The sequence below is a fragment of the Sycon ciliatum genome, chromosome 2 (genome assembly GCF_964019385.1).
Source record: "Sycon ciliatum chromosome 2, ocSycCili1.1, whole genome shotgun sequence".
NCBI classification, from domain to species: domain Eukaryota; kingdom Metazoa; phylum Porifera; class Calcarea; order Leucosolenida; family Sycettidae; genus Sycon; species Sycon ciliatum.
Window position 1 is genome coordinate 36304166 of NC_088644.1, and position 22465 is coordinate 36326630.

Sequence of the window (22465 nt, forward strand, 5' to 3'; positions counted from 1 at the left end):
TAGTCATGATCGGTTCTTCTTTTGACCAGACGAGACCACCACTCACCTCACCACCACTGCCACGATTCAGGTTGCGCGTGCTTCCCCTAGCTGCATCTCATGTTTTTGTTTCGCTCTGTAAAGAGCACTTAGGGTTCCCTGTAACAAGACGGCAACGTCTGTAGGGCCTTCCCTATCAAAATAATAAATTCTACTACTACTACTACTATGTTTGGCATTTAAGTGGTCTTTGTAAAAAAAATAAAAAACACAGTGACGCATTCAGACACCAGCCTAAGATAGGTGGCAAAGTAGCCTGAGCTAAATGACAGCCGGCAAGAAAATCATATTCACTAACGGCAGGAGCTAAAGATGGCGTCTAAACTTTCAGAATGGACGGACGAACTGAGGAAAGCATCGACAAAATTATGACTTCTCCCGGACCAGGAAGTCTGCCATTGAGGAGAGGAGTGATAATATTATGACCTGCTTCATATGTCATAGTATACAGTAGTGTGAGACGCCCCCGGTGACCCTGCAGTTAAAGGGGAAGTTAAGGCAAAAATTAAAATTTCACCAGTTGTAGTCTTCGGGGTGCTGAGTTGAATGGTCGTGGTCCGAGGAAGCTGAGACGCTCCCCTCCTACTTGAATCCCAATCGAACTCGCGCACTTCCACCGAAACTGGGTGACTGCGCCCTACTAGATGGGGATTTGTATGCAAAATGTCACTAAAAGCGCCATTTCGTTCTTATAAAAGCACGGATGACCGCGATTGGCCCATATGTTGTAGTCTTTTGGACGCTGAGTCGACTGGTTTTGGTCCGAAAAGGCTGCGATGCAGCGTTCCTCCTTTATTCCCAATCGAACATGGTTGAACAAGTGGTCACGTGCTCCTGGGTGCCCAAATCACCTGGTCACCACGCCAGCAGGTGACAACTTTCACACCAAGGGTCAACTCGAGTTCAACTCGAGTGACAGGACTGCACCCAAAAAAGGTCAAACAGGCTAGTAAGTTGTACCCTGCAGGCACGGTGACCAGGTGACTGGCGTACGCAGGAGCACGTGACCGCTTGTTCAACCATGTTCGATTGGGAATAAAGGCGGAACGCTACATCGCAGCCTTTTCGGACCAAAACCAGTCGACTCAGCGTCCAAAAGACTACAACATATGGGTCAATCGCGGTCATCCGTGCTTTTATAAGAACGAAATGGCGCTTTTAGTGACATTTTGCATACAAATCCCCATCTCGTAGGGCGCAGTCACCCAGTTTCGGTGGAAGTGCGCGAGTTCGATTGGGATTCAAGTAGGAAGGGAGCGTCTCAGCTTCCTCGGACCACGACCATTCGACTCAGCACCCCGAAGACTACAACTGGTGAAATTTTAATTTTTGCCTTAAAGGGGAAGTTAAGGCAAAAATTAAAATTTCACCAGTTGTAGTCTTCGGGGTGCTGAGTCGAATGGTCTTGGTCCGAGAAAGCTGAGACGCTCCCTTCCTACTTGAATCCCAATCGAACTCGCGCACTTCCACCGAAACTGGGTGACTGCGCCCTACGAGATGGGGAATTGTATGCAAAATGTCACTAAAAGCGCCATTTCGTTCATATAAAAGCACGGATGACCGCGATTGGCCCATATGTTGTAGTCTTTTGGACGCTGAGTCGACTGGTTTTGGTCCGAAAAGGCTGCGATGCAGCGTTCGCCCCTAATTCCCAATCGAACATGGTTGAACAAGCGGTCACGTGCTCCTGCGTACACCAGTCACCTGGTCACCGTGCCTGCAGGGTACAACTTACAGCCTGTTTTGACCTTTTTTGGGTGCAGTCCTGTCACTCGAGTTGAACCTTGGTGTGAAAGTTGTCGCCTGCTGGCGTGGTGACCAGGTGATTTTGGCACCCAGGAGCACGTGACCGCTTGTTCAACCATGTTCGATTGGGAATAAAGGAGGAACGCTGCATCGCAGCCTTTTCGGACCAAAACCAGTCGACTCAGCGTCCAAAAGACTACAACATATGGGCCAATCGCGGTCATCCGTGCTTTTATAAGAACGAAATGGCGCTTTTAATGACATTTTGCATACAAATCCCCATCTCGTAGGGCGCAGTCACCCAGTTTCGGTGGAAGTGCGCGAGTTCGATTGGGATTCAAGTAGGAAGGGAGCGTCTCAGCTTTCTCGGACCAAGACCATTCGACTCAGCACCCCGAAGACTACAACTTGTGAAATTTTAATTTTTGCCTTAACTTCCCCTTTAACTTCCCCTTTAAAGATTAGGATGGACACGTCGCTATAGTAGCTCACAGCCCCCCATTCTGTCGCACACATCACCAGCCTTCCTTTTGTATCTACGGTCGGCTGACTTTCTGAGTTTGTGAAGTATTTTGTCCTGCATGACATTGTGCAGGTACATTGTAGCATCATTATTTTTTGATTTCAGGTATGACGTTACGGTTAGACGTCGAATGTTGCTTTGGTGGCTGTCAGTGTCACTTGTCTTCAACCTTGCACCAAGAGTTCATCAACGCTTGTTCATGAACTCTTGCTTGCACCCTTACCACCTTGTCACCACTGCCGGCATGCCGGCAGTATTCTCTGTGACCTGACCATGGTGACGGTTATAGCGTTTGTGCCTCTCTAATCTCTTTCTCCCTGTGATTAGGCATTGGCGGATAGTGGCAGATTCTGCTCGAAAAGCAGTGAAATTGGCAGAACCATACAACCTTATGGCGGGCAATTCCTCGCTCTGCTCCATTTCTTTATCCACATACCAAACACGCATGAAACTTACCAGAAAAGTACCGAATTCTGCCAATTTTTCTGCCGGCATTATCCGCATACGCCTACTTGTGATTGACTTAGCACTTCCTTTCGCGGCTGTAAGACTAGTGTAACTGATAGGCCAGTTCACACTGTGACACCTCTATTCTGACCTTTGTCACAAGTGTGAGTTGCATACCTTGCACACAAATATCTTCTGATATAAAAAAGCATTGTTTCGTTCAGAGATAGTGGTAGCGACTTCGGACATGGGCACCAGTTTCCTATTCGGTAATCGTATAGTTCAGCCCCTTCATGATTCAGCACGGTAGTTCCCATCATGCTAAAATTCAAGCCTGATTTTCCAGGAGTAACTCAGTGACTGTGACTTGCTGTCCTGTCGTGGACATGAACTGGTGAACTGTTGGTGCTAGTAATGTCTGCAAGCACCGTGTAGTCTGGTCCGAGTCGTCTGTATGGTCACAAGAAGAACACGTCCCTACTTTCCGGTAAGTGGGGAGAAAATGGTGCTATGTACTTTGAAGTACTGAGTCTGTATGCAGCGAACTATGGCTATCAGTTCACCGTAACATGGTGCCATAACACGTCGTTTTGACTTCTAATACTAGTAAGTTCTATACGACTCCCCGCAGGGGTTTCCATGACACCAAGGCCGGATATAAAGTGATGAGCAATAGCTGAGCAAAGAGAGGGATAAAGAAGTATAGTGCAGAGCAGAGCTCTGCGCCTCAGGACCGCCGGGAAGCAGTGTTTTGGTCTGGTTGTATCATGGCCCGCTTCCGAAGTTCATACTTTGTGGATGATACATGTATGGCGGGTACACTCGTACATGTATGCCCTCCGGCTCCACAGGAGGACACATCATGTGTTGCCTGATTGTCAGGCTGGTCGAGTGTGACTTGACAGAAAGACAAGACTGAAACTGGCGTGAAAGAGAGATACATGTACTTTAGACGCTACACATGACGCTACACATGACGCCACACATGTGTGATAACTCGCTCGGACAGCGTTCCGGTTAGTCTCGCCCATGGCTGTGTCGTCTCTAACCCTTGGAACGTTTTGTGACAAGTATAGTCACGGCTGGCATAACGCAACTTCACCCAGTCCTAACCCCACACACACATAACCAACTGATCTCGTCAGAGCAGAGAATATGTTCACTGTTTGGGAGAAGAGCACCGAAAGAATCTCTCGCTAAAAGCAACAGCATGCTATGATATAACACATTGTAGAAAACAGCAAGCAGCGGCAGTAGCGATAGTACTTGCTAAACATGCAGCTAAACTGCTACTATGTCCGCTGCACGGACGGCGATCGGACACGCACACGCACACGCACACACATACATGCACAGGTCTGCGTGATCTAGAAGCGGCTGTCATCATAAGATACGCAAAGTGTGAAAGGGTATTAGAACGGGGCAAGCCTAGACCCGGTGTCTGGACCGCAACATGTACTTGATTAAAAGCATAGCCAGTCAATGGTCAAGCAGGTGCAATCACGCACATCCACACCTAGCGTACTACTACTATAAAGCGAATTCATAACTACAGGTATTGCACTTTCTACTGCAAATGCACAGTCGTGCGCTTCATCTATTGACAGCAGCCAAACCTATCATTTTACAGTCTCACTGGGTAGGTGACCTCGCCGGCACACACCGTATATTATATTGTAGAATAACTGTTCCAACTACGGTCCGGAAGACACAGTGTGTCCACGTTCTACGCACAGTAGCTATCAGCAGTAAGTTAAAAGTTACAAGCCCTCACTCTCGGGCTATGACATCTCCCCGCGCCTTCGAAAAGACTGCCACGTCCTCGTGGCGACAACATTCGGCTTACCGTCGTCTTCTCAACTGGGTTTGCATTCCAAAATACTGCGGTGGCCGGACGGTCCTCCCAGCTCGAGTCTGAACCGCAATCTGGGCTGGTTGTGGCGGTGGCTGGTTGACTGGTAGCGGCATCTGCACAACTGGTTGGCCGCCAACACCGTCCACGCCGCCATACGTCTCATGCTGGGCATCCTCATCAGAATCCCAATACAACAAGTCTGTAGGGTCCGGCACATACACATCAGCCGGGGGCGTTTCGACAGACTCAGCATCTTCAGGTTCCTTCACCTCATTCACAACGAATCTGGTGATACGTTCTAGTCACGCCTAAGTGACCTAGATGATCATGGTACTCACTCAGCACCTGACCGCGCAACGCAACTGGCACCAAAATTTGAAACTTTGTGCCCTCTCCTGCGTTCTCACTGTGCAAAACGCGACATATCACGTCCTCTCGCACCACAAGACATTTTCGTCCTCGGAAATAATGCCTCAGAGCCGGACTCACACCAGTCAAGTCAGGCGAAGATGACCCGGAGCTGAGCCACTCACTCAGCCGTGTCAATTCATGATCACGTTGCTGAGCATCAGCCCAATCAGCTGATGTCCAGTTTCGTCGCCGCACAAAGGGCGTAGGAAGGTCACTCTGGACCGACTCAGCATTCGCCACTGAGCTCCTTTCGTCTGATACCACAGCAATTACCTCATCAGGGACTGTGGTGCCACACCTCTGATCCTGCACTTGTCGAGACAAGCCATCAGCATTGGCATGGACTTTACCTTTCCGATAACGCACCTCGTAATCGAAATCACTCAAAAACTCAAGCCACCGCGCCACGATCGCACTTGGTTCTTTGAAACGGTTCAGGTATTTTAGTGCCTGATGGTCTGTGCGCACGACAAACCTTCGACCCAGCAAATAGCATCTGAAATGCCTAAATGCCCACACTAGTCCGAGGAGTTCACTCTTCGTCGAGCCATAATTCCTCTCTGCAGAGTTCAACCCTCTGCTTGCATACGCAATAGGTCGCTCCCGACCATCTGCGTCGGTCTGGGACAACACAGCTCCCAAACCATGACCACTTGCGTCCACATCGACTACAAATGGGGGCGCATCGGTCTCAAACCTCGGATACGCCAACGTGGGTGCTGAAGACATCTTCTGTTTCAGCAATTGGAATGCGATCTCACACTCGCTATCCCATGAAAACCTCTGGTTTTGCCTCGTCAGCTTCACCAGCGGCCGAGAAATGGATGCAAAATCCTTCACAAACCGTCGATAGTAGCCACAGAAACCCATAAAAGAACGCACCTCTGCTACGTTCTTTGGGCACCGCCACTCTGACACGGTCTCAATCTTGTCCGGATCGGTGCGCACACCATCCTTCGTGACAACATGACCCAAGAAATTGACTTCTGTCCTCAACAGATGACATTTCGAGGGTTTCAACCGAAGACCAGCCTCCAGTAGTCTTTGGAACACTGCTTCCAGTCGTTCCAAGTGTTCGTCAAACGTCTTTGAGAACACGATAATATCATCGAGGTATACCAGGCACATCTGCCACTGCAAACCTCGCAAAACGGCACTCATCAGCCGTTGAAATGAGCTCGGGCCATTGCACACACCAAATGGCATCACATTGAACTCATAGTGCCCATCAGGCGTGGAAAATGCCGTCTTGGCCTTGTCTGCCTCGTCCATTGGCATCTGATGATACCCAGAGCACAGATCAAGCGTCGAGAAGTACATCGCACCGCCCAACGCGTCCAACGTATCATCAATACGCGGGAGTGGGTATGGATCTTTCACGGTTATTGCATTGACTCTCCGATAATCAACACAGAACCTCGTCGATCCGTCCTTCTTCCGCACCAACACAACTGGTGAAGACCATGGACTGACCGATTCTTCGATCACACCCTGTTCAAGCATGTCGTCAACCAACTTCCGACATGTTTCTCGCGAGCTCCAAGGCAATCTCCTTGCGGGCTCATAAACTGGACAATCACAGCTAGTCCTAATCTCGTGTTTCAACACGTCTGTCCGACCCAGCTCGGACATGTTCATAGCGAATACACATCTGTACTGCTCGACCAAGGTTCTGAGCCTAGCCAACTGCTCGGCCTCAACCACAGGCTGCTCGCTGTTGCCTGTATCAGGTGGGGAGCATGCCTCCCGGTTACCCTCCTGAGAGCAACAGCCATCAGGCATCGTACCACGACCACGCTGGTCAACGTCGGCCTCGTGTACTGCCTCATCATCCCTCATCGCACAATGGTGTGACCGACCATCGTCATCACCACCACCGGTTTCAAGCAGCCTCTTCCCGCCTGGAGAGCGCTTCCCTGCGCCGGGACCACCATCGGGGTTCCCCACTCGCAGTACAGACCACAAATCCTGGTTAGCCCCGTAGCTACACCAGTCATTCGCCTCGTCCAACTCTTCACTACCGTCCACCACAGTTGCAACTGCACACAGCTTGCCAATCTGGGCTCTCTTGGGCAGAGTGATTTGTTCCGCCGTGCAATTCATCAATCGCACGGGAACACGATTCTCTTGTGGCCGCACAACACACTTTGCCACCAAGAGACCAGGGTCGCTCGCAGTCCCACAATCTGGTTCCGTGAGCCCCAACTCTGGCATCCCATCGAATGCAAGAGTGTCCACCACAGCCGCCACGGTCATCTCGTGGTGTGGTGGGAGAACAATCTTCTCCTGCAAGCGGAGCGGAGCCTCATCTGCACCACTCCCTCGCCTTTCTTCGACCTTGAAACATAGCTTGCCATTCGTAGAGGTTATGTTACAGGGAATGCTGGACAGCACATCACGTCCCAGCACACATGGAAATCGTAGCCCATCGACTACCCGCATTTCCGGCGAACAAACACATCCTTGAACGCCAAGGTGAACAATCACTTTTCCATTCACCACCAGAGGCTTACCATCTGCCCCACAAAACTTCAACCCAGGCGCATCCGCCGTGAGTCGATCCGGATCGTAGCCCAGCTTCCTGGCTAGATCCGCAGATACTAAGCTTACAGCCGCTCCAGTATCTACCAGCATCTCCACTGACAACCCATCGATTGTCCCCGTGGTCAACATCCCCGTTCCAGAGTCGCATCCGACCATAGGAATGGATTGTTCGACAGCACGCTCATCAGGTGCTGCCGGATTACACTCTCGACCCAAAGAAATGGTCTGACCAGGCACGTGGGCCATCGCCCCAGTCACTGGCCGTTTCCCAAAGGCCCTCTCCTCGAGCCATCGTATCCTCCGCGCCCCGTCTGCGCTTCACGAGGACATTGGGCTGCCCTGTGGCCCGGTTCACCACAGTTCCAACAAGTGAACATCTTCACTCGTCGAGCGGGCTCCTGATCCCGAGTTCTTCCTCGGCCTCGCCCTCCTTGACCACTTGGAGCATCACGCCTCTCCAGTAGTTGGTCGAGCGTCCTCACCAGGCTGCTCAAAGTACGCTCGAGGACGTCCGTCTGTCCTCTCGCTGGAGCCTCAGCAACATCCACAGCGGCCGTCACCAACTGTGTTTGCTGGCTCTCTCCGTAGGGGCCCACCAGCCTCTGCGGAGCTTCGCTTGGCAAGTCAACACTTCGCCAAACCTTTTCCAGGTGCAGCGCCATCTCTAATGCCGCCTGCACCGTCGCCGGAGGATTCTCCTGCAGCCTCACTCTCAAGGCCACAGGAGATACCGCCTCGATGAACTGGTCCCTCACCAGCTCATCCTGTAACCCACCCGGCATGTTGGGGTACGCCCGCACCACCAGCCGACGCAGATCATCCGCCAGATGCGCTAAATCCTCACCGGATTTACGCCTCCTCGTGCGGAATTGAGCCTTAAACTGCCGCTCATTAGCAGGTGGTGCGAACCTTCGCTCAAGGTCCGCACTCACATGCTGCCATACGGCCATACGGTCTTGCAGCCGGTATAGTAGCCAAAAAGCGTTGCGCCCCACCTCTGAGGCGTACCGCTAAGTACTGCGCTTTCTGCGGGTCATTCCACCCGTTCACCTGCGCGCACTGATCGAAGTACTGGATATACTCCACCCAGTCTCCGGAACCATCGTAGGCCTCGGGCATCACCGCAGGCCTCCCGAAGGCTGGAGCAACTGGCGCTCCTCCAGCACCAGCTACCGCTCCCCCTGCTGCAGCCATCACTGCACCAGGGCCACCCACCGCAGCAGCACCACCAGCTACTAACGGTTGATGAACATTTGCAGCAGGCGCATTCACACCTCTGCCTTGTTGTTGCTGTTGCTGAGCCATCGTCAACACAGCAAAAGAACGAGCAAAGTAGACAAATAGTGCTAGCAGGACGACTGATCCGCGAAGAACTCAGCCCTCTTCGCCTCAGCTCGCCTGATATACTCAGCCACGCCGCTGCCGTCCGATCACGGCCCGCGCGCGCCTACGAGTCCGCACCTCAATTGCACGTGGGCACAGCGTACTCAACCACTGTAACCCTAACCGCCGTGTGAACATGCCAAGCGACCACCGTCGCATCAGGTTTCCCGATCCCACGCCTGACTCGCGACATCTCGCGGAGCCTCGTGCGCCATCCGGATTCCCGTTCATCACACATTTAGCCTAGCCGACCAGTGCAAGCCGCATCATGCATGCCTCTCAACATCATGCCATGATTCCTCGCGCACAAGGCCGCCAATAGTTCACCCTAATCACTCCGGCTGGCATCCCAGCTTGAGGACTAGACCAAACAGACTACAGAGATACGACACCTCCATACCCCTCCTTACGAACTGTATGCCCATCATGCAGCATGCAATTCTCATCACAAAAGGCGGCTCAGTCATCACTGCGCCATGCCTATCGAGCACAACAGAGAACAAACCTCTTTATTCCCTGGTGGAGGCCAGTTCCCGCACCCACAACAACACAACCAGTAGTGAGGCAGGATACATTGAACATCTTCAATATACTTAGACTGCGCTTGCACCGTCTACAAGCGCCTGGCCGAGATCTTCGCGCCTCTTCTAGGAATGGTGAACTTTGTTGCCTCGTTCTTGCCAGCCATCCTGGTCACAGCACCACTTGTGATAACTCGCTCGGACAGCGTTCCGGTTAGTCTCGCCCATGGCTGTGTCGTCTCTAACCCTTGGAACGTTTTGTGACAAGTATAGTCACGGCTGGCATAACGCAACTTCACCCAGTCCTAACCCCACACACACATAACCAACTGATCTCGTCAGAGCAGAGAATATGTTCACTGTTTGGGAGAAGAGCACCGAAAGAATCTCTCGCTAAAAGCAACAGCATGCTATGATATAACACATTGTAGAAAACAGCAAGCAGCGGCAGTAGCGATAGTACTTGCTAAACATGCAGCTAAACTGCTACTATGTCCGCTGCACGGACGGCGATCGGACACGCACACGCACACGCACACACATACATGCACAGGTCTGCGTGATCTAGAAGCGGCTGTCATCATAAGATACGCAAAGTGTGAAAGGGTATTAGAACGGGGCAAGCCTAGACCCGGTGTCTGGACCGCAACATGTACTTGATTAAAAGCATAGCCAGTCAATGGTCAAGCAGGTGCAATCACGCACATCCACACCTAGCGTACTACTACTATAAAGCGAATTCATAACTACAGGTATTGCACTTTCTACTGCAAATGCACAGTCGTGCGCTTCATCTATTGACAGCAGCCAAACCTATCATTTTACAGTCTCACTGGGTAGGTGACCTCGCCGGCACACACCGTATATTATATTGTAGAATAACTGTTCCAACTACGGTCCGGAAGACACAGTGTGTCCACGTTCTACGCACAGTAGCTATCAGCAGTAAGTTAAAAGTTACAAGCCCTCACTCTCGGGCTATGACACATGGACCAAAATCCGGTGACTAAAAAACTGTACTCTGCCTGCATGATAAAGCAGCTTTGGCTGTGTTTACATGAGGCGTTTCAACCCGGGTTGAGTTCGACCCGGGTCAGATTTCAACCCGCCATGTGCACAAAGTGAATGGCGCGTTTACATGACGCATTGCGCTTGACCCGGGTTGAAATTTCGCCCCGGGTTGATTTCAACCCTCCCCCCAAGGGGAGGGTTGAAACCAACCCGGGTCAAGAAAATCGTACAAACGTACTTCTGTGCGTATCTCGCGCCAGGTTTGAACAGCACTGCAGATGCAAATTTCGCGCGAACGGATTCACGTGACCATGCAGGACTGTAGAAGTGGACTTTTGGCGGCATATCAGTATTTGACCCGGGTCAACTGTCTTCATGTAAACGCTCACCTCTTTTGTCTGTCGTACAGACTTTCAACCCGGGCTGAACTCGACCCGGGTTGAAACTTCTCATGTAAACACAGCCTTAGCACTCGTGACAGTCATTTGTTACAGTGCACGTGCACCTGGTGCATTACTGTATGTACGACATTGTGTACGCAAGCTGTACGGTACCGGTGAATCCACACATGGACTGGTGCCGTCAGGCGTCACTGCAGTACGCCAGTAGTACTGGTCTTGCAAGCTTGGTTGATGGCTTTCGCGTTTGAAAGGAACAGAAATTTATTTCCATAGACACAGTTCTTTCACTGGAGTTTGTGCATTCGCCCAGGCCCAGTCGAGTTCGTATGTCGCAGCACAGATCCTGAGTCAGTGTCGTCCTTCACAAACGACCAGTTCGTGTTCAGATTTCGAAGTACGGTAGCCAGGCCGGAGCGCAATGGCCTCGGCCGCGGGTGGCGAGAACGTGGGTTCGGGCACCATCGAGGTCCGCGTTGCTGGCAGTACGCTGTTGGTAAATCCTGCGGAAAGGTATTCATTTTACTTCTTGATAGCTTCACAGTGCACTATCATTTACGATCTCCATTCTACAATTCAGACTAAAAATGCTGTACTGTCTTTCGAATTATGAAACCAATTTATAACAGAACAATCATGAATGCAGAGTTGCTTGTTCCATGTACACTAATTATATAATTCTATTTTTGAACTGTACCAGTACGGTATTTAAAATCGGAAAGGCAAATCGAAAAGTAGATGGCCCATATTACAGGTATAAGTATATTTTGTGAGAATGGTTGTAGCCCTTCCTAGAGCCTAGTAGAGGAATAGGATCGTTGCACTGGGCCATGGGGCATTTGGTGGGAGGTCTGGAGGTGTGGCAAGGTGGAACCTTGTTGCAAATAAAATTGAGATATGGTTAAATTAGGTTTAGCCATAGCCATGACTGGTTGCAGTTGGTTATCTGCCAGTGGGAGTATTGAACTGTATGAACACAAGACTTTCAAAATACAGTAAAACCTGTCAAGGAGACCACTCGGATAAGGAGACCACTGAAACCAGGACTAAGGGATGCTATTTCCGTCAAATGACCCTGGATAAGGACACCACCTGGTAACATAGACCACGTTTTGAAGGTCCGTTTAGCGGTCGTCTTAGATAGGTTTCACTGTAACCGCTTGTTGACTGCCTGGTTATGTTCCCAACAGCAGTGATCTACAATGTAGCGTGACGAAGAACGTATGGCAAGTGATCTAGCCAGACTGGCTGACATGTTCTGATTCCTTGTTATCATGGGACTGGTATGTTCCTATTTGAGAGAATACCCAGCCTGGTCACTCTTCGGCATCCTGCTCCTCCTGATCACGGTCTTCACCACCGATAACGGTTTGATGCTGGTTATAAACACAATGCGAGGTTTCCCTGTTGCTATACTGCTGTTGATATCCTGATGTTTGCTTTTTGGTTTTGTACAGATGGACGAAAACATGCCAGTACTTGCAGAAAGGACTCAATAAACCGGGCGTTGTGTTTGCGTATCGCTCTACGGACTCGAACTACGCATTGGTTAGTGCTGTGTCAGTGCTGTGTCAGTGCTGGTGGTGATTTGTGTATGCGTACATTGCTGGTGTAAGTTACCGTGTAACATTGTATTTTTTAGGATGTTGGGATGCCGGCTTGCATCAGCTGGGGTCTGATGCAGGGCTGACCCGGTTGTAAAGCAGACCTAGCTAAGTGCCAGCCACACACACAGCACGTGTTCTTTTGTATTCGTGAACAGCAGGCATGAAGGTATTATTCAGCGTGAGGTTTGTACAAAGCCTAATGGTTGACTATCTTCCTCCCGTATCCGCCACTGGCGATTGTTGAGTATCATGTGTGCTATCGACAGGCACATGTACGCTGAGCCTCCTCGATTGTGTTGTGCACTTCACAGATCACTTCAGACAGCGTATGGAAGCATGCACTGGATACTATTGTGCAGACTGGGCCGACGCGATTTCTGAACTTGAGACTGGCATCGGACGATGCCAAATACGAGGTAGGTTTATGTGTAAGGCCTACGGATACCCGTCATAGCGACTGGAATAAAAAATGGCATGGCATAGCACAGCTGTCGCCAATCAACTGAGCCCTGCTCCCCATCAGAGTACCCGTGTATAATAATATACATGTATCGGCAAGGTATTCCTGTGACTTACTTCGAAGTAGATTTTCGGTTTGAGTTACAACGGCAATGAGTGTTGTTCACGACTATCAGTATTCCAATCACAGCATCCTGGCTTATCTCCTGACGATTGGTCTCATGGCTTGTTCTCGAGTCACTTTGCCTGGCTTTTTATTAGCAGCGGCTACTGCACAATCCAATGTTCCCTCTTCTTTCATTTTGTTGTTCTTGTGGTGCTGGCTTAGTCATCAACCTCCACTGATGGACAGGGCGCATCTTCAACAGGTTGCTGTAGTAAGCCTGCAGCCAGCAGCTGTTGTGCACCGCCCGAAGACATTAAGAAATGCTGCCACCCCATAGCCGGGGAGTTCAGCAAGCCGAAGGATGCACGCAGCCTTGTCAGCGATGACTGGAGCGTGCTGCAACCGCCAGTGTTTACCGGCGATGAATGCTTCAAGTGCGAGAAGATGTTTGACACGGAGAGTCCTGTTGGAGACACTGCACCGCCTAAGGTGTAAGTTCAGATAACTATTAGGGAACAGACTTGCACAGAACTAGCACCGCTATTGCATGCGGTTGAGACAGTAATGAACTTTGAAGCTTCTATTTAGTGTGTGTGTGTGTGTGTATGGGGGGGGGGGGGGGGGGTGTGTGTGTGTTATCATCAAGTCTATGTGATGATTAGTTATATTGAATATTGCAACGAAGAACTGAGAGGACGACTTGTCAGGAACAAGGGAAAGACTGAACAGCAACAAGAGATATGCACTGTCGATTATGGGTACGGAGTACACACATGCATGCATAGTTTGAGTAGTACGCTGTAAGGTCGTACGCACGTCCATGCAACGAGATGCAGTACCATAATAAGAAACATGAGAGTGCCAGTACCGTAAATTACCTTGATCCGCCCCCCCCCCCCCCCCCCCGCGCCATGTCGCTTCCCAGCTGGGTTTTCGGCAGGGGGCGGGAATTAGATCAAGGCTGTCAAGTGCAGTACGATGTACAACAACGTGGAGGATCAGACTCGATGTGCTGGATTGTGCACATTTTCATCCTGGATTGGCATGTATTGTGTACAGCAGTGCATGCGTCGGATCAACCTCATATTTCGTTGTATACGCCGAAGTCGCTTCACAAGTAGAAAATCGACAGGGGGCGGGAATTAGAGAGGGGGCGGATCAACGGTACTTTACGGTATGTACGATGTACACGGGTACACCACACACCCATTCTGCTAACTGATAACACAGGGGGGTTGGAATGAGTTCCATCAGTTCAGCATCCCAGCGACCATGCACTGCTCTTTGATATTTGTACATTACTGTTCTCCAAAGCACCATAATGAGCATGAGTATGTACTGATCAACAAAATTAATGCTAAAAAACAATGTGGCACATTCCGGTGCTACATTCCTGGCTGAGTGATTACTTCCGGTACTTTGCGGCAAAACCGCAGGTTCCTGGGTTCAAGGTCAACATTCTAAAAAAGCAGAATAAAAAAGTTCGAACTCGTGTAAGTAGGTCAACGGTCTGTGCGATGTACCAAAGTGAAATAAGAGTTGGCCTTTAGCGAAGGTCCCTTGTTTGAGTCCTGGTGACAGTCAACTTTTTCTTCAGACTCTTTCCCGTTTCAGTCCCTCATTAATATTGGTGTTTATGATGTATTATTATTTGCTAATGTTGCCTCTTGCCCGGTGTGTGTGTGTGTGTGTGTGTGTGTGTGTGTGTGTGTGTGTGTGTGTGTATGTGCGCGTGCGTGTGTGTGTGCATGTGTTTACGGATGTATACTGTTTTTACTTGTATTTTCTGCAGTTCCAACCCAAACCTACCCCAGTACAAGTATGCTGGTGAGGCGCTCAGAGCTTGCCAGCTGCCACTTGGCCCAATCGGTAAGGCAGTCGTGTGCTCCCACCCTCCATGCACTGTTGATTGCCCATGGTGTTTTCCTATACACTCTTTATTTGACCATAGGTCCTAAAACTTTCATACTGCATGTAGTGAGTTAATGTAGGGTACTACGGCTGTAGTTAGCTGATGGTGAGTTGACGGTGTTATAGCTAGATGTGTTCGGCCACCGCTGGTGTAAGCTGTAAACGGTGCATGCCTGCTTTGTCCTCCATGCCTCCAGGCGGTGGTGTGATTGCAGTTGGTGGAGACGGAGGGTTGCGACAGTGGCAGGTGGTGAACGAAGTCAGCCATAACGGCCATGTGCCGGATTCTTTCTGGGCAATCAAGTAAGTTGCAGAGTTAGCATGGCGGAGAAACAGATACACTTTGTTTTCTGTCTGGAATTTCACAAGACACTGGAGAGATGTCGACGTGTGGCACTGTTGAATGAGGAAAACATGTATTTTCTTCGCTTGTCGCTTTACCACACCAGGGAGGTTGCTCATTTCCCATTTGTTGGATATGTGGAGGGCTTGTGTCTGATTTTGTGTGAAGAGACGATTTTACACAATAGTACAGTTTTTCTTTGTGTTACTAGAACTGAAATAAGTGAGTTTGACGAAAGGTCTTGCTGTACCTTTCCCTCTTATTGCGGGTTTTTGACTGGCGAAGGAGAGATACGTTTGCAAAGCTCATTACCGATAAGGAAACACATCCTTCTGTGGCTGTACTGCTATCTCTTCAAAGTGATACAAGTGTGTCTGTACAGACCGTTAGTCGCAACACTAGCCGTCAAAATTGCTTATGTCTAGCGGCTAGCGGCTGATAGCCACATGTATTTTTCTTGCACGCTCATGCGATCGAACCCGTACTCTTCATTTCTCTCGTCAATGGTGTCAAACTCTGATGACTGCTTGTTTTTAATGTATTCTTGTGTACTCACTTCAGGACTGAAGTCGGTGGTAAAACGCAGTGTAAAGTGTTGCAGTCTGATGCACTGTACGACGACAAGGGTTTCGTACCAGCGTATCATATCACCGATCACAGTAAGTCATAGTTTTAGGTTCTAGGCAGTATGTACGTCATCGAAATCATGATGATGCATCAGAGTTGCTGCGCTCCAGATTATGTTTCTTGGGGGATATTTTCGTTCTTCTCTTTCTCTTCGATCACGGATCCTCATGTCTGCTGGGTGTTCGAAGTCTGGACATTTTATGCAAGCTTGTCTGAGCTCCAAAGGGCCGTGGACGTCTGTACTTTAAATGTAGGCAGTCCACATTGTATCGGAGGTCGACTGGATAGTGTAGTATAGTGCAGGGTCCTTCGAAATAGTACTGTGTGGGATGGTATGTTATAATATTATGTAATATCCGGTGTACTTTTTTCTGAAGTTTGACTGCTTGGCATCGGCCCATAGTACATGTATTGCATACTGTGTGCAGCAATTGTTGCCTATGTCCTGATAGTACAACGCGTAATAGCTCCCGAACAGGTCGGCTTGTTGTGTGGTTGTTAATGCCTGTTTATGGTGTTCTGCTGCTCCTCTTGCATCATACAGTCGTACCACCTGCCTCCATTGAGCTGCTGAAAGCGCTGCCCGGCATTCCGGAAGTGGAGATCACAGCCAAGTATCCCGTCGTGGAAGGTAACGACTTGTTTGTTTTAGCGCTGTCGTTACGTTGCAACACTGACCGTGGCTGTAGTTTTCCCGGTCAAAAAGGGCATTGTTCCCGGCTTGTGTTTTTGCCAAGAGCTTATGAAAGCTGCATGTTGTCAAAAGTTAGTTTTTAGAAAGCACAAGTACATAAAATTATTATGATGCTGTTGGTATAGGACTGATGACCATATGGGTCAAATGGACTACCTGTTCTTGGAGTTCCTGACCTTGTGTGTTGTCTGTGTTGCTTGCTTCAGTTGATTACCCCAACACTGGACTGCCGGTGGATGTGCACATGACTGCTTGGAACCCGTGCATTCCGCTGGATCAGAACAGGAGTGGAATACCCATCATCATCTTTGACTTTGAAATCACCAACAACACTGGAGAGGATGCCCAGGTGTGTGTTGTGTAGGATTTTGAAACACAGCAGCAAACACACACACACACGTACGAATAGTGCATACGGATGCATGTAACGATATTGATCATTGGCATCGCAGCAGTAGGGTGCTGCGGTAGTGTATGCATGTGTGTGTGTGTGTGTGTGCATGTGAAAAAAATGAAAAAGACCAGAAAGTAGGGATTCACTGGCCAGAAAAAGCCACTTCATAGCTGTGTGGTGTAGACCAGGCTGAATAGTGGCGGTCAATTATTCAGCCTTGCAGGTTGTTGAATGGTGCAATCCCAGCACAAGCTGCTATGGCTTCTGCTGTAGCATCGCTATCATCGCCTCTGGCGATGGGCGTCCAATGGTCCAATGGTGTGTGTATGCATGCAAGTGACGTGCAAGGTGAGCATCTATTGCTTAATTTGTGTGCTGTTCAGCCCGTCAGCACCACATTGTGGTAGGAGCTCACACATAATGCAGTCACCTATAACTGGGCCATGTACCAAGCTATTTGTACCTGTACATGCACATACGATCTCGCTAATGTAGATGCATGTGATTGTGTCATATGTTGCCTCTGCTCAGGTCACGTTGTTGAATTCACAGCAGAATATGGTTGGCTGGGATGGCCAGTCTCCTATCACCAATGGCGGTATGGGCTAGTTCGCATGATCCATACGCTGTCTGTCTCTATGGCTTTTGGGCTGGTTCGCATGATCCATACGCTGTCTGTCTGTAAAAGCGGTATGGGCTAGTTTGCATGATCCATACTCTGCTTGTCTCTATGGCGTTTGGGCTGGTTCGCATTATCAACACTCTGTATGGCAGTATGGGCTATTTCACATAACCCATACTCTGCCTGTCTGTATGGCAGTATGGGAGCACATCATTGGGAGTACATCATTATTACTTTAATTTAAAAGTGCAATGTAATTATTTCCAACCCAAGCTGCCTCTATGTGTCATTTCTTCGGCAGTGAACAACCGTAACTATGGCGGAAATTCCAATGCGCTTGCCAAGCTAAATGAGTGAGTCTGTCTATGCGTACCCTGTACATGTTCATCTTCAAACAAAACATGCTTGTCTGGACTTGCAATGTCCAGGGCAGTACAATGTCCTGGGTAGTGGGGTAGTTGAACCTTTCTTTGAGAGTGTTGTCGGCTGCTTGTTTGTTTGTTTGTTCTTTTACTGTCTGTGCCCTCTTTGTATAGCTCTGTCTCTGTCTCTGTTCATGGCATTGACCATGCTCTGTTGGGTATTTATGTTCTGCTCCTTCTATGCAGTAATCTGACCGCCATTGACATGTTCAACACCAGTCTCTCTGACCCGGACAACAATCACTACGACAGCCATGACGGCCATTTTGCATCTTGTGGTAAGTTCTGTTTGCCCTTCCTAGGGACTTCCCAGTCTGTACACCTACATAGTAGCCCCTACCTTCTCCCCCACCCCCTTCTCCCCCCACCCCCTTCTCCCCCACCCCTTCTCCCCCGCCCCCTTCTCCCCCGCCCCCTTCTCCCCCGCCCCCTTCTCCCCCCACCCTTCTCCCCCACCCCCTTCTCCCCCCCCCCCATGTTGTCAGATTGCTACTAGCTATTCCAACAAAATCTCGTTGTCATAATTATCTTCATTATATCTTCCCTGTGAGGATCGAACGAAAAGTATTGCTAAGGTAGGAGAATAATAAAATGCCTAGCATTGTTGCCCTCTGTTCATCTTCTTTCCTCTGGCTAGTTGCATCGGAGGACAATGATGTAGTGTCATCGCTGCTGCAGTTCTACTCGCTGGAGACTATGTGGGAACTGTTCACCAGTGAAGCCGGGCTCAGGGACAACGGACTGCACGGTCCTTCACCGGTAATGATGTCAGACGTCTGCCTGCGTGACCACTTCAGGAACCTTTTGGTGACGTTTTGCTGTGTTTGGCTTCGGCCCAGCATAGCTCTGTGGCAATCTTCATGTCTGTCACACCACTGTTCTATAGCCTGACATTTATATTCTTCCTGTGTTGCCTGATGATTGCGTAAGCATGAAACTCAAGAGTAGCCAGGAACTAGCCTTGCTTGCCCTTGTTGTGCTGTGTATTCATTCTCCCTGTATGCACTGCTACTGCTCCTGTAGGTGGGTCGCACTTGGGATTCTGCCTTGTCGTTGACACGTAAGGTTCCGGCAAAGTCCAAAACCGTGAGTCTCCTGGCGTTATAGCCTCAAGTTTAGATTGATGTGTAGTTGGAATTCTAGTTGTTTTCATAGATCCGTTGAATATCTGAGCAGTGCATGAAGTGAGATGTGTCCAAGTGTACCGAAGTCTGAGATGTTTGAAGTCGGCATTATCTGGGCCACAGCCAGCTACAACATGTCTTAGAGTGAAAATTTCTGAAAAATGTTATTCTAGAAAATTGTCACTTTACTTGCCAGCTGCTTGAACTAGACCGCCAAACAAATGTGAGAACGAAATTCAACAAGACGGTATCGCCACCGGTTGATGAATAAAGCCCAGGGTGAATGCACTCGAAAGGAACAATAATAATTATTCTTCATTCCGTCTCAAAAACTTTACGAATCCGTAAACCTTAAAGACATGTTTTAGCTGACTGCGGCCAATCTTGTGTTTGCACCCTTTGTCCACTAGACTATCACGTTCTACTTGGCATGGCACTTTCCGCATCGGTAAGGCTCTCTCTCTCTCTCTCTCTCTCTCTCTCTCTCTCTCTCTCTCTCTCTCTCTCTCTCTCTCTCTCTCTCTCTCTCTCTCTCTCTCTCTCTCTCTCTCTCTCTCTTTTGTGCGAGGGAATTACTATAGGCCTGTGTTGGTCTATAAAGTACTGCCGGCGCCGAAGAACTGGGGGTCAGGGTTCTAGGCTAGCCCGTTCTTATTTTTAGCGAACACAGCAGTTTCGTTCTTATTCCAAGGTACAGTCTCACAAGTACAGTTATGCAGAGTTATACATCTGACTGTACACTATAGTATATAATTATTACGGTTTCCGTTCTTATCTGCAAAAAATCCAGCCTACACCGTTCTTAAAAATTGGTGAAATTCTAGCCTGGCCGTTCTTTGGCGCCCGACAGTACTGTAGGGCTGTATTGAACTATGGGGGTGTTTTGATCTATAGGGCTGTATTGAGCTATGGGGGTGTATTGAGCTATGGCGGTGTTTGATCTATAGGGCTGTATTGATCTATAGGGCTGTATTGATCTATGGGGCTGTATTGGTCTATAGGGCTGTATTGGTTCTTGGGGTGTATTGAGCTATGGGGGTGTTTGATCTATAGGGCTGTATTGATCTATGGGGCTATATTGGTCTATAGGGCTGTATTGGTTGTAGCGGAATCACAGCCATTCCGTTCCCCGGGACGCAGGACACAAAGGACAAGACTGGTTTGTTACATTATTTATATATTATTGACATTACGGAAATGTAGACAACACTCAAAGGGACGAACAAGAAGACTGAAAAAAGGACTCTTGTCTACAAAATCGCGCATGCTCATATCACACATGCACGCGACTAGACGAGACAGTTTGGGGAATGCCATCACACAGGAAAACAACACATCATTTCACAACATGGTCTATGGGGCTGTATTGGTCTATAGGGCTGTATTGGTCTATTGGGCTGTATTGGTCTATAGGGCTGTATTGGTTCTTGGGGTGTATTGAGCTATGGGGGTGTTTGATCTATAGGGCTGTATTGATCTATGGGGCTGTATTGGTCTATAGGGCTGTATTGGTCAATGGGGCTGTATTGGTCTATGGGGCTGTATTGGGCAATAGGGCTGTATTGGGCTATGGGGCAGTGGCTTAGCTATCTGGTAGATCAACCAGGTTTCCTTTATAGTTAGTACGCAACTTTTTTCATGATCAGGACTCTTTCTCTCCCCCCCCCCTACCTCTCCTTCTGTCTTCCTTTATTATTATTATTACTTGCATGTACGCGTTGGAGTCAACCATGCAAGCATGATCCACAACTTCGCTTATGCTGAACATGATAAACAGGACTATGACAGGGGAAAAAAAAGAAAAAAATCTTCCTTTGCTCACCCATATTGTATGCTTTGTCTTTTTTTCCTTTGGACTAGTATGACGAATTGGGGTCAGCCAGGCTATAGGAACATCTCTGAGATGTACGTTGGCAACTACTATGCCCATCTCTATCCTGACATCAATTCTGTGAGTACTCGTCTCTCATTGAACACACGACAAGCTCTTGGATAACGTACATGCAGTACTGTAGCCTGCTGCAGTACATGGTTTTAGTCACACAGGTGTAGGGTGGAAACTCTACGAGGACGATGCCAGGCACATTGCACTTGCCTAGGTCCCATGGATAGCCTTCAAGACATGATTTGTTTTAGCTGGTGTGAACATTATGTTTGGCTGCAACACAGGTTCATTATGTGGAGGCCTACTTCAAACTGGATGATGAATGCAGCAAAAGTGAGAGTCTCGGAGCAGACCATTTCTGAAAGGAGAGGTTCTCTCGTGGGAGTAATGTATGTCTCTTTCCTTGTTGCCTATTGCTACAGTTGCTGAAGTACACACATGACCAGATTGACGATCTGCGGTTACTGACCATGGCATTCAGAGACTGTATGTTTGACAGCACATTGCCATGGCAACTCATTGACAGTGCAGCGGGCCGAGTGTCGCCAATAAGGTAAGGGCCAAAGCAGAGAAGGGTAGGACGGTTGTGTGCTGTGTAAAGTCACCATCTGCATTGAATGTCTCTTCTTTGTGTCAAGTCATGGCATGGTAATTTGTCACTAATTTCGTTGAGTACTATTCTAGTTCAGTTTCCTGAGTCTTGTTTCGTATCTGTCATTTTGGTTTGGGCTACCCCCCCCCCCCCCCCCCCCCCCTGTCTGTCTGTCTGTCTCTCTCTCTCTCTCTCTCTCTCTCTCTCTCTCTCTCTCTCTCTCTCTCTCTCTCTCTCTCTCTCTCTCTCTCTCTCTCTCTCTCTCTCTCTCTCTCTCTCTCTCTCTCTCTCTCTCTCTCTCTCCATTTATCTATTCCACACTGCCATCTTACTAAGCTCCTCTGCCCGTGTTATTGTGTTTATGAGAGGGACTAGGGTTGATGAGCGTACACATCAATACTGTCAGTCTGGCAGTAAGAAGAGTGCCTCTGTCATCTGGATTGCGATGTGTGTGATAGGAGCAGTCTCCTACATGTGGTGTATTATCGGCACATGGATGTGTAATATAAAGATACCAAAACCCGCACGAATGTACAACTCCTGTCTATGGGGTCTGCCACGGCAGAACTTCACATCACGTGACTAACCCGTACGTTCTATTTGCACCCTGTGCATAATAGCTACAGGGTTGGACGCAACCCTGCTTTGGGTACAACTCTCCGCCGGTCACTTCACGCTATTTGCCAGCGTAACCTTTTGAACCATGTCACGTTATGTGAAGTTCTGCCATGGCAGCACTGCATAGAGGTTGTACAGGCACTTAGACGCTCTTGGGGGTTGTGTGCTCTTGGCAATACATGT

General features: G+C 49.0%; 1 protein-coding gene across 1 annotated transcript in view; it reads left to right on the forward strand.

Moving 5' to 3' along the window:
- The first annotated feature begins 11107 nt into the window (after positions 1-11107).
- Positions 11108-22465, forward strand: part of LOC135809872 (non-lysosomal glucosylceramidase-like) — a 31983-nt gene continuing 20625 nt past the window's right edge. The window contains exons 1-17 of the mRNA XM_065323313.1: positions 11108-11391; positions 12336-12426; positions 12797-12901; positions 13273-13541; positions 14843-14919; positions 15159-15264; positions 15866-15963; positions 16476-16562; positions 16832-16974; positions 17551-17617; positions 17943-17994; positions 18250-18341; positions 18701-18822; positions 19087-19149; positions 19598-19635; positions 21048-21138; positions 21495-21625. Coding sequence (XP_065179385.1) covers positions 11300-11391; positions 12336-12426; positions 12797-12901; positions 13273-13541; positions 14843-14919; positions 15159-15264; positions 15866-15963; positions 16476-16562; positions 16832-16974; positions 17551-17617; positions 17943-17994; positions 18250-18341; positions 18701-18822; positions 19087-19149; positions 19598-19635; positions 21048-21138; positions 21495-21625 — 1724 coding nt within the window. The 5' untranslated portion in view covers positions 11108-11299. The remainder of the gene's footprint in view (positions 11392-12335; positions 12427-12796; positions 12902-13272; positions 13542-14842; positions 14920-15158; positions 15265-15865; positions 15964-16475; positions 16563-16831; positions 16975-17550; positions 17618-17942; positions 17995-18249; positions 18342-18700; positions 18823-19086; positions 19150-19597; positions 19636-21047; positions 21139-21494; positions 21626-22465) is intronic.